At 32.5% G+C, this 17,802-nt stretch overlaps 3 protein-coding genes across 3 annotated transcripts; 2 read left to right on the top strand and 1 right to left on the bottom strand.

Annotated features, from left to right (window-relative positions):
• The first annotated feature begins 324 nt into the window (after positions 1 to 324).
• On the top strand, positions 325 to 3,341 carry LOC122587289 (NEDD8-conjugating enzyme Ubc12). Its single transcript, XM_043759415.1, has 6 exons — positions 325 to 419; positions 955 to 1,068; positions 1,258 to 1,366; positions 2,226 to 2,304; positions 2,390 to 2,506; positions 2,962 to 3,341. The coding sequence occupies exons 2-6, from the start codon at positions 960 to 962 to the stop codon at positions 3,097 to 3,099; spliced, it is 552 nt and encodes a 183-aa protein (XP_043615350.1). The 5' UTR covers positions 325 to 419; positions 955 to 959; the 3' UTR covers positions 3,100 to 3,341.
• A 5,968-nt stretch (positions 3,342 to 9,309) lies between these two features.
• LOC122589373 (protein BRASSINAZOLE-RESISTANT 1-like) lies at positions 9,310 to 11,417 on the top strand. The gene is made up of 2 exons (XM_043761663.1): positions 9,310 to 9,919; positions 10,481 to 11,417. The coding sequence occupies exons 1-2, from the start codon at positions 9,653 to 9,655 to the stop codon at positions 11,180 to 11,182; spliced, it is 969 nt and encodes a 322-aa protein (XP_043617598.1). The 5' UTR covers positions 9,310 to 9,652; the 3' UTR covers positions 11,183 to 11,417.
• A 2,997-nt stretch (positions 11,418 to 14,414) lies between these two features.
• On the bottom strand, positions 14,415 to 16,511 carry LOC122589372 (probable GMP synthase [glutamine-hydrolyzing]). The gene is made up of 4 exons (XM_043761662.1): positions 15,941 to 16,511; positions 15,534 to 15,675; positions 15,296 to 15,437; positions 14,415 to 14,939 (listed from the first exon to the last, which is right to left on the bottom strand). Exons 1-4 carry the CDS (start codon positions 16,347 to 16,349, stop codon positions 14,616 to 14,618), a joined length of 1,017 nt encoding a protein of 338 aa, XP_043617597.1. The 5' UTR covers positions 16,350 to 16,511; the 3' UTR covers positions 14,415 to 14,615.
• Positions 16,512 to 17,802: the final 1,291 nt, after the last annotated feature.

The following is a 17,802-nucleotide window of genomic DNA, read 5'->3' on the forward strand; positions in this document are numbered from 1 at the left end:
TTATATCTATATGTGCTTTATTATATCTATATCTATATTTCTCTTATAAAGTACGGTAAATCACTCCTCCCTATTTTTAAACTTTCAGCCTTTTAAATACCTAAACTACCGTTATTGTTTATTTAATAATTTAAATACTTTTATCTAATATATTAATAATAACCACAATGAAATTAATTTTTTTTAAATTAAATCAATTACTTTTACATTAATAACCACATTAGTACATACCATAGTCACCGCCACTAACCGTATTCGTTGACAGTACTATTATCGCCGTATTACGCGGGTACCCTTTCGTACGCTTAAAAGAACTCCATATTGATTCTTTCTCTCTCTCACCATCTATTTACTATTTGTTTCGACAACACCTCTCCCCAAATATCTTCTCTCTTCAGCTGCTTTTCATCATCCAACAGGTTGTTTTATCCTTCTTTAAATTATTGCTTTCATATTATATGCCCAAATGAAGATTCATGTTTTATTATGCTGTTTCAATCAGATCGCAACATCTTTAGCTTATTATTATTATTAATATTGTTATCTAGTTTCTTAAATTTTACTAATTTTTGACCTGATTTTTCTTTCTTTTTGTTTGATCCAACTTCCTATCCTTTTCATTTATTTAATTTGAAAGTTGGTTTATTAGGTAGCTATACTTTTATCCAGTTACTGTTCGCTTTTAAGATATAATTATTATTGTATATATATATATATATATGTTCTCACTTATTTGGTGCCCTAATTTTGACAACATAAAAGATGCTACATGTTTTAGAAATATATGATCATATATCTGCTTTGCTACTTTTTGTTTATTATTACCATTTTACCCTATTTAGTTTTGAATTAGTTATATGTTTGTTTTAACTTATATTTCATTTGGTAACTATGAATTTATACTTGTTGAATTTTTGAATGTATTTTGATTTATTTTTGTGTTTTACGATATAGGTATAATGATTAAATTGTTCAAAGTCAAGGAGAAACAACGGGAGCAAGCGGAAAATTCTAATGGGAAGCCTCCTGTTAAGAAGCAAACTGCGGGCGAATTGCGTCTTCACAAAGGTATAGATTAATAAAAGTAGGTACTTTTTGTTATACTATAAAGACACGTTCATGATATGTAGTCTTCAAACTTGCAATATCATATATTTTGAACTGTTTTGTCAAGCTTGCAGTTGTAAAAAATGTTTGTATTGTTTGGTATAATGAATGGATTCTCTTATCTTTGTTTCTTTTTGTGGTTAATTGTAGATATAAGTGAACTAAACCTACCCAAGACATGTAGCATATCATTCCCTAATGGAAAAGATGACCTCATGAACTTTGAAGTAACTATTCGGCCTGATGATGGATACTATTTGTAAGTATATCTTTTCAATTTTCTGTTTGCCGTTTAACATGTTTCAAGCGTGCCTGTATTTTTTTTGTTTCTTTTGATTTTTCTAGTTATGTTTCATATTTTTCTACTCACTTGTATAGTTGTATGTAACTCTTTGATCTTGGATAGAACTAATTTTCACTTTTTTTGCTTGTATCTGCCGTTATATTGTTGTAAATCGTAATAGTAGTGGTACCCAAGTTCGTGCTAAGTAAGAACTATGGCTCATAATCTGCCTTTCTGATGACAATTAATTCAAGTTTTCATCTCAACTTCTCAAGTTGATTCTGAAAGTTCTTTTAGAAAACTTGTCTTAGTCATAGTCATATCTGAGACGATACCACTTACATCTTTAGTTTCACCCTATGTGGTACCATGTCACTAACATTCTTGATAAGTGATACATCAAGTACCTATGTATGACTTTTTGATTTTACAAATTTGATTCCTACCATGTACTTCTACCTTTATGCATATGTTTTTTAACAGAGGAAATTGTATTATGTCCATCACTGGAATCTGAAAAATTGTAAAAACACCTGGCATCCATCTACTTTTATCACTATAAAGTCATTTATGGCTTACATTAGAGGGCCTTCTCATGTTGGCTTGCCAATTTATAGTATTGGATATGTCGGTACATATTCTGTAAGATCTATGCATATATTTGTGGGGCTTAACAATAATAACAGTAATAAGTGTTGTTTATAGCACTATCTAACCTCTAACCTCTTGAGTTAAATTGGACTTGTTGTTCAAGTCTTCAGGATTAAATAATGTCGTTAAACATAATGTTTTACATATGAATGAGTTACTTATCTGACATACTATCTGTTTCTAGGGGTGGCACCTTTATGTTCACCTTCCAGATTTCATCGATTTACCCCCATGAGGCACCCAAGGTCAAATGCAAAACAAAAGTAAGAATTTGATAACTTCTGTCAATAATATCAATCTGTTTGCTACATTTCCTGATTCAGTATGTATTATTTGTGTTATTCTTAGGTATACCATCCCAACATCGACTTGGACGGAAATGTGTGCCTTAACATTCTGCGTGAAGACTGGAAACCAGTCCTGAACATAAATACCATTATTTATGGGTTGTATCATCTGTTCACGGTAAGTGATATCGTCTTTAAAAGTGTCATTGGATTTCTTTATCGATTTGTAGAAGTGACAAATTAGGCTAATGGTTGGCTATGTATCAAAAGGGGATTAATTTTTTTGTCTAGGCTGGGTTGGGTTGGTTGGTTACATTCCTTTATGGATATATCGAAAGGGAAATAAATTTTGAATTTTCTACTTTTTTTTTTTGTAATTCTAAATCATCGTCTATCAAGTAGAATTTTGAAAAGTATATCATTCCAAAGCAATCTAATATCTTGAATAAAGGGAATTAGAAGGTTTTATGCTTTATAAGTACACCTTTGGGGACTTTCAGCCCGTTTCCCGTTAGAAGCTATAACTATTTTACTCATCAAGATAAACTTAGCTTCGGATCAACCTGTTTTTAAGTAAATGGGCCTATATTGCTGCCTTGGCTTTGTGTGATCAACTGGACTTTACTTGTGTAGGAACCAAACCATGAGGATCCACTCAACAGAGAAGCTGCTGCTGTTTTGAGGGACAACCCAAAGATTTTTGAGTCAAACGTGAGGAGAGCAATGGCGGGTGGGTATGTTGGTCAGACATTCTTCACCAGGTGCATATAAAGGTAACGCAGCTACATCAGCAATAAGGTGGATGATGCTGTGTTGTGGTTGACATAATTCTGAAAAATGTCTGCATCAAAAACTGTGTCCCTAAGGGTCTTTTTGCAAATTGGGGATGTTTCTACAAAATGGTCCGTTTGTATGCTCTAAGTTGTAACGGTATTAAATGCCATTTATTTGGGTCACTTGTGTCATGTAAAACTATGTATTTCTGGGAAGATGAAGAATCTGCTGTTGTTTCATGATCGCATTTTGATATTGCTGTAGTAATTTGAGTAGGATGACATAAACTTAGGGCATGTTTAGTAGGGAGAACCAAGAACATGGAGAACTCTTAAGTATACAATTACACGTGCAGTGGTTTGGTTTCTCTCATTCATCAAGAAATACATCATCTAGATTTGCAGGCTAAACGTGAAAACACTTGGAAATTGCTTTAGAAAAAGGTTATTTGAAAGCATCACACAAAGCTTTTGGTTAATAAAATTCTAATTAGCCAACGTAATATGTTTTTCATCGAGCTTTAGAGGACGCAATTGGATATATTATTCGCAAAAAGTGAAAGTCAAGTTGACATTCAAATAGAACTTGTTTCCCTCCATGTTATATGCCTAGTCCTTTGTTGACTTACAAGCCTAACAGCTTCATATTGTCAAATCATCATCCATGTAATATTATACATACTGATCCTTCCTTGATGGTATGCAGTGGTGCATCGAGGCTGTAACTCATCGCCTTTAGGAAGCAAAGCTCTGAACCATGTGAACCACCGTTTTGCTTATCAATAAGGTTATGTGCTTTATACCTAGCCTGACATCACATTATTGGATATTAGTATCTTTGGTTCAGATTACAATTCTCAGTCTGTCTCAAACATCGAATCCTATTATGTGGTAACACTCCTGGAAGATCATAAATATACCAATTCCAACTAGGACTTGTGAAAAAGCATCCTGACTAAATTCCTCTTGTTTTCTAGACTGGGGTAATATAACGATCTTAAATTTGCAATATAAATAGTAAGCAAAATGTTGCAGCAGTGGTTTGTATCCATTACACGGCGACTAATTATGCCTTGAAAATAGTTGGCTGATAACCGATTTTGCAGTACTTATGCGTTGAAAATAGATGGTTGATAACCCCCTATGTCCGCTTGGCTTATCCATTGATATAAATATTTAGCATCCTTTGGAAGACATCTTGATGGTGTAGCATGCATAAAGTCTCCAAAGCAGTGCCGGTCAAACTATTGCAGATGGATTGCAATTACATATGGAAGTACTTGACACCCTCTCTAATCAATGTATAATGTCACATATCATCCCTGCTTAGCTTATTGTATATACAAGACTAGAAAAGCATCCCTTCACAGCTCATTATCTTTCTCAAAAGCGCGCAGGGATGGTGGTTCCTCTTAATATGCAAAGCAGCTTTTGTAGTAGGCTGTTCAAATTTTTTGAAAGAAGAACATCCTCTATTAATGCATGATGCATCAGACCTTGATTGAAACATATCCCTAGCTGGCATTTGTGTGCATGCCTTTATGATTTGGCGGATCTGCTACTTCAAACCTCAGATTCACATTCTCAAACACCCAACGAAACCTACCCAAATCGAGTAAAACTGTGAAAAAAAATGTACGCAAAGTTTCAAATTTTATTTTGCATATCTTACGGGTCGCAAACAAACATGTTTCGCACTCATGTATTTAATTTTCTAGTTTCTGTACTAAATTATCAAAAATGTACAAACTAATTTTTTATTTTTTATTTTTTTGATAAAAGTGTAATCTATAACTGCATTGTCCTGTTTTTGCTTTTGTAAATCAACATCTTCTTCAACTCACTCTCTAGTCATTTTGGTTATTGCTTTTAAACGAAACCATTATCACTAAGTCAAAAAAATTAAAAAAATTAATTTATTATTATAAGTTAATAAGTCAACATAACATAGATAGAAATATAAAAATAAATAAAAATAAACTTTATTAGCATAACACCTTACGACTCTCTCTGTTACACATCTATTATGCCGTCACTTTTAACCTTCTAGTTATTTCAAAAACTTAAAATATTTAAAAAAACATTAGTTTGTCGTGCAGAACATCTTTCTATCATATAGTAGTATCTAATTATTTTTAACTGTAACTTTTGATTAATCAAGCCAGCAGCTAGCAAAACCAAGATATAATTACAAAAGATATTTTCGAAATCAAATTTACATTATTGCAATCACTCTATGCTTTTATAGTTTGTTCTACACCTAATTATTGTAATGTCTAGTTAGTTCAAACAAAATGTATCAAAGACAGACAAATAAAAATCCATTAGATGCCAAAAGAAAATTACTACGTTTTACTGATTGCAAAAACTTAATCTTTCTTGTTCAATACGTTTCAAATTTTTCCCGGTCAATAAACATTTTAATTAAAAATGCAAAACATTGAAAATATAAAATGATTCCCAATTCAACCACAGATATATATACACTGCACAGAGTGTCAGAGAGGGAATCATATATTTTATTTTTTTAATCAATTTCGTGTCCCCACATCCACAGAACCTGACAAATAATTCTCACAATCAAATCAAATTAAAAAAAAGGAACAAAAAAAAAAAAAAAAAAAACGGAGTGAAAATCTTTTACCGGGTCAATTTATGTTTTTTTTTAGACTATACGTAACAGGTATAAGAGATAAGGGTGTAGTCGACAAGTTTTATCGGCAAAAAAGATTGGCTAGTGTCGGCTATTTGACAAGCCTATAGTACATGCATCGACAAGTTTTGGCAAGTTAAATCGGCAAGTTTGGGAAGTTACATCGACTGGTTTTGGCCGATTGTGACATGTATTGGCTCTTTCCATGTGAACTAGGGGCATGACACGTGACTAAATTGGCAAGTTATACTTTCACTTTTGGCTTCTCGTTGGCAAGAATTGACAATATTTTGACACATCCACGTGACATTTTTCTATTGGATAAAAACTTATCAAAGAGCTAAAATTTGGCACTACACCCCTGCCCCTAACAATTTATTAGTTTTGTAGGTCGATAATAACAAAATTTGAAAGTATGTACGCACAATAAGTAATCGTTTCTGATTTACATAAGTAATGTTCTTATTTTAGTTAAGGATTACTCTTTCCGCTTATCGATCAAAGACACATTTGAAACGAGTCATTTCCTTTTTACAGTTAACTAAACATTTATCATGATTAAATAGTTTGAAGAACTATAACTAATCACAATAAAATATAAAAAAAATATGGTTTCTTTAATACAGTTGTTGATGTTTGACTTACATGTATTACATGTAGTTATGATATAAACATTGTGATTTTTTAGTTTAAAATTGTGAATTATTCGTAAATATCGAGAAATTTAGTATATGTTGTTTTAACCTGACTCATGCTAAAGAACTTTCTCGTCGAATAAATCTTCAATTTAAATCCCTCAATGAAAATCCCCTATCGCTCAGAGATCTAGAGGAGAAAACTTCTACATACCCACCTTTTCAGTTTTTGTTTTATGTATTGAAATTAAACTTATGTTGATTTATTTATGAAATATAAATTTTATACTCTATTTTTTGATTTTATTCATTATTACATGATTGTTTGATTAGGACAAAAACAAGTTTATTAATAAGTATTAAAATATAATAACATAATCATAAACATGGAAAAACCATAATAGTACATAAATATCAAACAAATGTCAATGTGCGCAACAACGATTATATAAGTGATTTTGTAAAGTAAATTTTGAATGTAAGAAAACAACATGATGTATAACTGTATCGAATGATTTCTTTAACTATAGAAAAAAGACTTTTGAATAAGAATTGGTGAAAATAAGTATTGGATTTATTTTACAAAATAGATGAATAAGATTAGCTTTTTATACCGGTATCAAATGAATACACATGTACTACTATAAATTTGACAAACTTTTCGGATAAAAAGCGAAGACAAACATACCACAAGGAAAATATTGGTTATTAGATTAAACTCAATATTGGTTATTAGATTAAACTCATGAGTAGCATGATAAATAATTATTAAGTTGTTATAAAAACTGTTAAAAATAAATAATTATCTTTCAAATTTAAAGTTATAAAACTATAGTATTATAGCAACAATATATTCAAATATAAACTTATTTATTATATATAGTTACATCATAAATGAATATTAGTTTTATCATATGTAATGTATATAAATAAAAAATGAAATTCTAACTTCATAACTTATACCTAATATTCAGATTTGACATGTCTTGTAAATGGGTCGACACAATTATTCGTTTATTTAGAAAATCTCTAATGGTAGGCTTTTAAAAGCCTTTTATAAGTAACTTATGTTAAAAAAAAAAAATGTAAAACAACAATTCACATAAACCACTTGTGTAATTTAGTCCAATTGTAATTTTTACACTTTTCATTCGATAAAAATCATTTACTTTGATTTTGTTAAGTATTTGCAACATAAAAAAGCCATTTAGTATAAATAATTAAAGAAAATGATATTTAATTACATTAAATGGATACATATCTTTAGTTTACTAGAGAAAGGAGACTATGGTCTTTTTTCATTAATTATTAGACTTACGTCCGTATAATGCGTCGGCGGTACATATATTAAATGGATACATATCTTTAAGTTTACTAGAGAAAGGAGACTATTGTCTTTTTTTCATTAATTATTAGACTTACGTCCGTGCAATGCGTCGGCGGTATAGATATTAATGGTGGAGGTGGTGGTGGTAACGACAGTGGGATGGTGATGAGGGCGACTATGACGGTGAATGTAAAAGTAATTGATGTTACAGGTAGTATTGTATTTATTTTAAGTATTGGGGATCTATGCTGTAAATTATTTCATTAAGGGTATTATAGGTATATTAGATGAAGATGTTTAAATTAGTGATTAAAGGAGAAGAGTATTTTTGGCTTTTCAAAGATAAAAAGTTTAAGGAAAAAAGGTTTTAAAAAATCATCGTCTCTGTTAAAAATATAAGTGTTATTCTTTTGTTTATCTAATCTTATAACTTGCAGGGACTGTTCTTGCCAAGTCTCAAAGTTGTTAAGGTATGTTTTTATATTTCTGCTATAGTTTTTATATTTGATAGTGCAGGGTCTAAATGATAACTTTGAAGATTGATGACTATATATACGGTTCATTGATCGGTTTTAGGGTGGAGAGAGAGTTGGTTTATTATTCGATAGATATTTTGTATCTATATTTCTGTATCTGTATTCTGTCTTCATAGATCATCTTGATCTTGTTCGGTTATACAATATTTTGTATGAGAGTTGTAGTGAGCTGATTTGTAAGAGTGTTTATGTATTAGTGAATCGCATCCATTAAGGGGACGATTCTTTCTATTTGTAATAGTAGCACTCGTTTGAGGACTACTAATTGTTGATGTGATTTCTGGGCAATAATATTGGATTATTGCATTATTTTGTTGTGCTTAGTATTTTTCACAGTCTCTTACATAAGGTTTGTGTTGAAGCCTTGGGGAGAACATAAGAATTAAGTCCATTTTTGAGGATTGGTTTGGATATACCCATGTGCAAAGGTTTACCCCTATTAATCGTTCTGCCTTCGGATAGATAGAGGCCCCCCATCGGGTATTTGAAATACACAATTCTACTTTGATAGAGCTCTCTAACACGGACCCGGTTAAGACTACGTATGCTAATCTCTCGCTATCGAATCGCGACACAAAATTTTCAACGAAATTCACCTTAAAAATGGCCATTGGGGTGTTAGCCCAGTGGTCAGGGGATTTTCAACAATGTAGTTTCCTCTTAGAGAGTATCATGTTCGAATCCTGCCACATGCAATTGTGGTGAGAGGGCCTTAGCAATGTTATAGCTATCTAACATATGAGAGCAAACATTTTAGGGCATTGTCAGGAGTTAAACCGGCGAGAGTACATCCACATGGAGGGTGTTAACCATTATCCGTTTTGATGCTTTTTTTTTTTTTTTAATATAGTATAACTATTAACTACCAATTATAAATTGGTATATTGATAATCTTCTCAAAGTTAACAATTTGTAAAACACAAAAACAAACAACACACAAATATATATACAAATTGATGATAAGTCCATAGATGGGCCAGCCTTGTTTGATAATGATTGCAAACACATGGTAACCCCCCTTCCTTGTTTCCTCATGACTCCTGCCCCTCTTTCTTTCTTTCTTTCTTTCTCAACTATATTCCACTCTCTACTTTTTTTTACGTCAAAACACACACTCACACCAACACACACTCACTCACACACATATCATAACAACACACACTCACCCACACACACATAATACACACACATTCTTCATAACAACAACGACAAACAAAAAAAAAAGTTGGGGAAAAGCAAATTTCTTGTGACTACACATACACAACGTAATTCTCACCTTCATTCCCCCACACAAACACACACATATATAAATTAAAAAAATATATACATATATAATAATATAAATATACCTCTAGAGATAAAACAGTGTTTGTGGGTTTTTGTAACTTGGGTTTCTTGTAATGGAAATGACGAGAGAAGGGGGATCATCGTCGGCGCCGGCTCCGGCAGGAGAAGCCGGCGGAAGAAGGAAACCATCATGGAGAGAGAAAGAGAATAATCGCCGGCGGGAGAGACGCCGGCGAGCAATTGCGGCGAATATATATAATGGGTTAAGAGCACAGGGGAATTATAATTTGCCAAAACATTGTGATAACAATGAAGTGTTGAAAGCTCTTTGTAAAGAAGCTGGCTGGGTTGTTCTTCCTGATGGTACTACTTTTCGCAAGGTATGATCATAATAATTATTAAATTTTTATTATAAAGTTTTCATTTTTATATGTTGGGTTTGTTCAATTTTTGGTCTTTTTTCATTTGGGTGTTATAAAGTTGATTGATTTAGGGTTTTTGATGTGTAGATCTTGAAATCTTGATTTGGGAATTGGATGGGTTTTAGGGTTTTTCTAGGTTTAGATCTATTGGATCATTAAAAAGTTGAAAGTTTGTTTCTTTTAAGGAAATTTGATGGATTTAGGGGGTTTTCTTGATTTGGGTCTATTGTTTTTTGATCTGTTGTATATACCAAAAATGTTTAAATTGGCAGAATAATCTTTGACTAGGTGTGCCCATTGGACAGCAACCGAATGTCAAACTTTGGTGGGAGTAAATAATTTTTGGTGTTAAGTTGTTATACATATACGAGTAATTTCTTAAGCTGTTTTTTTTACAAAGTTCATAACTTTGTTACATTTTGATTTGAATTATAAAGTTTATTAATTTAGGGTTTAAAGATTTGATTTTTTTGGTCATAAAGTTTATAACTTTGTTATGTTTTTGATTTGGGATTATAGGGTTCTAGGCCACCATTGCCTGCTATTGAAACTGGAGGTACATCAACCAACACAACACCATGTTCTTCTCAAAAACCGAGCCCACCGTCTTCTTCATTTGTGAGTCCGATCCCCTCGTATCAATGCAGTCCTTCATCATCGTCCTTCCCTAGCCCATCGAACTTCGACATGAACAAAAACCCGTTTGCTTATCTGCATAATACAATTCCATCCTCACTCCCTCCTCTGCGTATCTCAAACAGTGCCCCAGTGACCCCGCCGCTCTCATCCCCTACTTCAAAGTGTCCAAAACCAAACAATTTCAGCTGGGAGTCATTTACCAAACAGTCAATTTCGCAATTCAATTTGCCATTTTTCGCGTCTTCTGCGCCTACCAGTCCTACTAGGTACCAACGGGTCACTCCTGCTACTATACCCGAGTGTGATGAATCTGATTGCTCTACTATCGACTCGTGCCAGTGGGTTAGGTTCAAGAACTATGAGCCGATGTTGACCAACCCCAACTCACCAACTTATAACCTGGTGAAACCAATGGCTTCAATGTCTGCAGTTAAAGATGCTGGCTGTGATAAAGGAAAAGGGAAAGGTATGGAGTTTGAGTTTGAGAATGGTGGAGTTAAGGCGTGGGAAGGCGAGAGGATTCATGATGTTGGATTGGATGATCTTGAGCTTACTCTTGGAAGTGGAACTACAAAAATATAATGTGTGAATTGAGTTATGCTTATTCTAAAGATTTTACAGTTTAGAGGTTAGCATATCAGTGAATTTTCTTGAAGATGCACATTAAAACTAGTAGGAGATTTATATTTGGATTTTTATATTCAATCAATTGATTGCAGACCCATTTTACATTTGCGAGAAAGACTGGATCATTTCAACAGTTTCATCAAAAAAGTATTAATGGATGTTGTGTTTCTTGCTTTCTTGTCAAAGTTTATATCCTTGTTTGTGGTCTTAAAAGATGCAGGTTTGAATAATTGAGCATTTGTGTGTGCGCCCTTTGTCAATTGAGTGATTATATATTTACTATACTATTATTGCAAGCAGTTCATAGAATCATAGTGCACTCAAGCCAACCCTGAATTCGTTAACTGTTGACCTTGCAAGCTAGAGTATCTGGTGACCCGTCGGGTGGCCGTCACCAGGTGCTACGCATACGACCATGTGGGGTGGCGTGGCCGGTTCTATTTTCTTTTTCTGTATGATAACAAAGTTGGCTAAGAAAATGCTTTTCCCCCCTTTCTTAAACACAGTCTGACTATATCATTTTACATTTCTCAAACATTCATGAAGGTGCAAACAATCATTTTTATTACTATTTTTGGATGGGAAGTGATATTAGTGCTACATAAGCCGATTAATTTACCACAACTATTTATTAACTGTATGTACAGTGTGTTGTAATATTTGTACAGTGTGGTAAATTAATCAAGTTTGGTGGTACGAGTATCACTTCCCTTTTTGGATCCTTGATATAGTTTTCTCGGAAAACATATGTTATGTCTTTTGTTACAAGTTTAAATGTCATATGTATTTTGTATACAAGTTACATTAAAAACTAAAATTAGCCTCAAAACTGCTTCAGCATACAACTCTGCTCAGTGTGGATGTGCCAATTTGACCCAAGGAGATGAAGCTTACTATACCTTATACTATTGGAGTATGGTTCGCGAGGACCCGGTCTCAGAGCATTCATCTGATGCCCGAACTTAAGTTTGGGTTGGGTTCGTTTTGAGCTCGATTTATTGTCAGCCTTGCAACTTGCAAGTATGTTGGTAAGTTATTTGATAAAGAGAAATGATTTTGAGACACAATATCAACTGACTTCAGATAGAAAGTTGGACAATAGTTTTGAAACGAAAAAGAATTAGGTCTTAAACTGTATAATGATTAAAGAATCCAACATTAATTAGCAAATTCGAACAAATGGAATTTATCTGAAATTATTAGCAAATACTTAGTTGGTTTGGACGAATCTATCTGAAATTATTTTTAATGATGATTTCAATTTGTGAGGTCCTTACTTTTGTCATGACAATAGGGCTTTTTACCAGATAAAATACTGTACAAATTAACTGGTTTGTAATAAAAGTTTAGGATTTAGCCAAGCATAATGCAGTAAGATTATGTAGATAAAAATAACCGTCTCTACTAATTACTTTCAATGGTCATGTATAACACTTTATTCTAAGTTAGCTACAATCGTAAAAGACTAAAAGCTATAATTAGCCAGCTTCGGGGGAAAAAAAAATTATAATAGAAATCGTATGTACAATGTAATTGCCCAAAGTTTATCATTTACATATGCTGCTTTCTCTTCTGTTATTGGATGCCAAAACAAACAACATTGATTCTGAAATGCATATAATATGTCGTTTGACTTTGACAACACCAAATACTTTGAATAAATAAATAAATTGGATAACAATAATAGGTGATTTGATATTTTAATCAGACAATTTTATACTCTAGGAAAAAGATAAAATTGTAGTTGTAAAGCTACATATTGAGAGACATATGAAATGTCGTTTTTATCATTCGTAAAACTACTTTTTGTTAAAGGACATAGTCGTAGGTGCCATTAACAAATCCCCAATATAGTTTGATGTAACCTTACATCTTTTATTTATTTTCATCTCCGGTGATTATATATACATGTAAATATACTTTAACCAATTATCTATACTTTTATAATAAAGAAAAGGATGATGATAAATCAACCTAATTGGTGTGCCTAAAGATGTGCTTAATTGTAAGATGATGACATGTGAAAAAATCAGAGAGCAAGATTGAGAAAGAGAATTAGTGGAATCCACATGTCAAATTCTTAAGGTTTCAGACATATTTTTAGGCAAACCAATTAGATTGATTAATCACTTTTCTAAAAAAAATAGTCAAATGTTGAAAGTTACATAAAGAAATGACTAAAATACCTTAATAAGTATATAACAATATTAACCATTTTTCTTTTAAAATATCCACATTAACCCTTTAAATTAATTAATTTTACATCAATTATCTAACCTTACTTGATGCCGCCACTACCACCAACAACCGTCCCCCACCACACTGTCGCCGCCACGAAAACCGCGAGTAATAAATTGTTATATTTCCATAGTTTTTTATAAGGCAAATTCCATTCTTTAAGAAATTCATGTAAAATGTTACTTTTTGATATTACTACATCATTTGAACAATCTGAATAGACATTTATATAACGACTCCATTATTACATCTTATGAATCTAAACTCTAGAGCTAAATATATACTTTCTTTCACCTTCTGTTTCAATTGTTTGTATCTATATGTGACTTAAACTCCCAAGAGTATCATGACTAACAGCTGATATTGGCAAAGATTTTGAGTCGACTTTATTTCTTGAGGTCATGCACCGAGCTTCTTGACAACTCATCCCGACTTGCATAAATCCTTAGCAAAACAAGTCTTATATAAATATATATATATTCACATTGTATATGATGTTTATCATGGTAGACGGTTATTGAAGTCACCCATATAGGTATTTTAGTCCAATTATAGATGAGAAACGCGTATAATCGTGACTCATTGCTATATGACACAACTATATATATCACAATGATTTATACTTTATCCATCAATAATGGTCTAATACTGCACTACACTTGACTATCATGTATGCATTTACCAAAAGTAACATGGCATGTTTTTGGGACCAAAACATTCCCCTTAAGTATGCCCCAACTAACATTATATATATGTATAATTGTATATTTGTATACACACATATGCATATACACAAACACATAGAGAAAGAGACCCTAATGTTCAGAATCCATGAGACATTACCATGTTGCCTAATCAGGCAAAACAGCTGAGCATGTTTATTGTGTCCAACCACAAATAAAATAATCAGCCTAAGTACCTTCTTAATTAAAACACAAAACATAACCAATACAAACCAAAACAATTTATTGTAAAGAATATCATTACAAGGTAAAATCACAATATACACTCCATTTCTCTAATATAAACAATCTTAATCATAATTATGTTAAATTTGCACACAATGCTACAAGATTTTTACAAACCGTTAGACAATCTATGTTAGCCCATGGTAAAAAATTTTAAGCAATCAATTCACTTGTGGGAAAGCTTAATTAGTATCATCTAAGATGTCGATTCTCTGTTTTGTTTCTTTAGCGATGGGCTTGACATCTCTTTTAACAATGCTGTTGCACTCGGTGTATCTGAAACATGATATAAGATGATCGTTGACCATACCCGAGATTTGCATGAAAGAATAGATTACAATAGGGCCCACACAACAAAAGCCTCTTTTCATCAAATCCTTGCTTATGAGTTCTGACTTTGGTGTTTTAGCTGGTACTTGACGCGCATAGCGAAATGCATTTTTTATAGGCTTGTTGTTTAAGAAGCGCCAGCAGTAGCTGCTGAAGGAACCAAACTCTTGCTGAATCTGCACAAGATGCATGAGACACATGTTAAATAAGTGACAACATTTACAATAAGTATATACTCCGTACATGACTCTCTTGATTCTTTTTAAGACCTAGTTGACTAGTTCTACAAGTTTAGTCAAACTTATGGTCATTTTGACTTTTGATTTAATGAGGACAGATCAATAACCTAAGCTTATGAAACCCAATGAGGCAAGAAGTTGAATACTAAGCAGCCCACCTAAAGAAATTATGGCCCAATTTATCTGCATTTAAACAAACTATGGTCACTTTGGACCGCCCCGTTTGGAACTGGGCTTAGGTGGCCAATCACACTCATGTACTCTATTACTAGACAGTTTCATATGGCTGGTACCTTAAGAAACGCAATAGCATTCCCCACAACGGCACGCAACTTTTGTTCAGATAGTAACTGGCTACCATTTTGCGTGGCCGAAAATAACCTGTCCTCAGGGAATTTAGCAATGGTTGACGGATCGAAGTTTTCAAAAAGCTTTCTGTAAAAGCAAAGTATTTAGGTATTAGCAGTAGGTCCAAAATTCGGTCATAAAAAGCTCATGCCCCTTTCAAACTACAAGTTTGAGGATTTTTACCTGAATTTATCTCTTTTATAAAGAATTTCTGGCCAAGTGAGTTCTGCAGATGCTAGTGACAAAACAAGTAGCTCAAATAACTTATAGTCTTCATGAACGGGAACCCCCCATTCTTCATCATGGAAAGAAACATGAAGTGGATCTGCACAAAATTAAGTATGAACAAACATCTACGTTATCTATCTCTACCTATATATATATATATATATATATATATACTAATTCAAAAGCAGTTTCACCAAATTAAGATCATCATAGATGACGAAACAACTTTTAGAGTTGTATGCCTAAAATGTATACACAACTAAGATCTTCTATTAGGTTAAGCCAACAGTTTTTCGACCTCTAATCAATATAAATTCTAAAAATTCAACGATACTACAAAATCTTCAAACTAGTATGAATACCTGAGAATTGGGTGATCCAATGGCATCGTTTAAATGGAATAGACACTTTCACCACCAACGAGCCATCCCCTACCATCTTCTCTCTCTTTTTCGAACTTGCTTTCTTAACATAAATGTTACCATTTGAAGAAGAAGAAGAGGAAGACGTCGATTTTGAAGAGCACAAACTGTCAACAGATTCATCATCATTTTTCTTAACAACCACTACTTGTTGTGCCAATCTATTAGTTAACTTAACACTACTTTTAGTCTTTATTTCCACTATATCTTTCTTCTTGTTGTTTTTCTTCAAATGATCATCATCTTCTTTAGCAACTCGGTTTCCAGCCAGTCCTAGTACCTTCCGTGGTTCGGCATCCAGATTTGTTGATATTGACAATGTTTGAAGCTGATCAGTTGGAGAAGACATTATTAGCACAATGCACCTCAAGAATAAGTATGTTATTTTTTTTGTTTATTGAGGAAATGTGTAATGTAGTTGAAAATGAGTACTAATTATGGAGAGATGAGCTAAAAATAGGTCATAAAGTGTATGATGATTTGTAAGATGAATTTAGAAAGTGGGGTTGGAATGAACGAAACCTCAAGTAACATATTGTTGATAATGACTTGTAATCCGAACGGTTGTATTATAAGGGCGGGCTTTTTTATTTTTTGTTCTGTGACTAGCTTCTTTAAAAATGAAATACTTATATCAAGTAATTAGTTATCGAGTTTTGAGATAAAATAAACATTAAAGTAAAATAAATAAAACAATCGATTTAAACCTGATATGTTCAAGTTAAAAAATTTCCTTGTTTCCGTATTTTTCAGATAAAGTTCATATGTTATGGTATATACCATTTTACATTAATAATGTAATGGACTTGATATTGATAATGATATAATGAAAGGATAAGGATGTAATTATATAAGTTAGTTGATGTGTAGCATTCGGTATTTGGTAAGTGGAGTGGAGGGAGGGGGTATCCTTTTACCGTTACGATAAAGTTAGTATAGAACAAAGCCCACCAAATAAAGTGAATACAACCAACGGCTATACGACTTTAGCTCGGCCCCTGATTCATTTAATTCTTTAATCTTTATGGCCCAACTAACTTTCTAAGCTTTAGATCAGTAAGCCCATTATCAACTTTTTATTCCAATCTATTATGATCATTATTTTAAAATAATAATTTAACAATAGTTAAATGTTCTAAAATTCAACAATAATTAGTCAATATTTGGTAAGGTATAGCATAATAAAGAATAAATTACCCAAATAGTTATATTTGAAAGTATATATTTAATTTTAGACATCTATAAATTTTTTCTACTCGTTTGGTCACAATATCCCTACCAACTAACATAAAGAGTGAGAAATACTAGTAGACTTGGCCAAAAATTGGAAATGTGGAACCTGTATTGACCAAGAACCGGATCCGGTTTAGAGCCGATTTTGGTCAACTTTTGACTAGTTCTTTTTTTTTTTTTTTTTTCAAGAACTAGAATTGAACCGATTTATAACGGGTAAGGAAGCGATTTTTGGGACTGAAAATTGGAACCGGTTCCAAACCGGCAGGTCTTCAAGAACCGGAACCAGTTCCTCAAGAATCGATTTTTTTTTTTATTTTGATTTCCTCAATAGTGTTTTTGGAACCGGTTTTTTTCCCATGTCTAAATGCTAGTAGCTATTCAAAACATGACAAGTATGACTGTTCGACTTCACATATTATTTTTTGTAAATGTTATTTTGGTTGTAGCAAGACAAATGCTTTAATAGTTCTCAAGTATATTCTTAAGATATATGTGGATTTTAGTAAATAAGAATTAGAATTATTTTTGCTTTTTGTACCGGGATAAATATATAAGATACTAAAAAT

This window comes from Erigeron canadensis, chromosome 2, assembly GCF_010389155.1.
Source record: "Erigeron canadensis isolate Cc75 chromosome 2, C_canadensis_v1, whole genome shotgun sequence".
Classification (NCBI taxonomy): Eukaryota; Viridiplantae; Streptophyta; class Magnoliopsida; order Asterales; family Asteraceae; genus Erigeron; species Erigeron canadensis.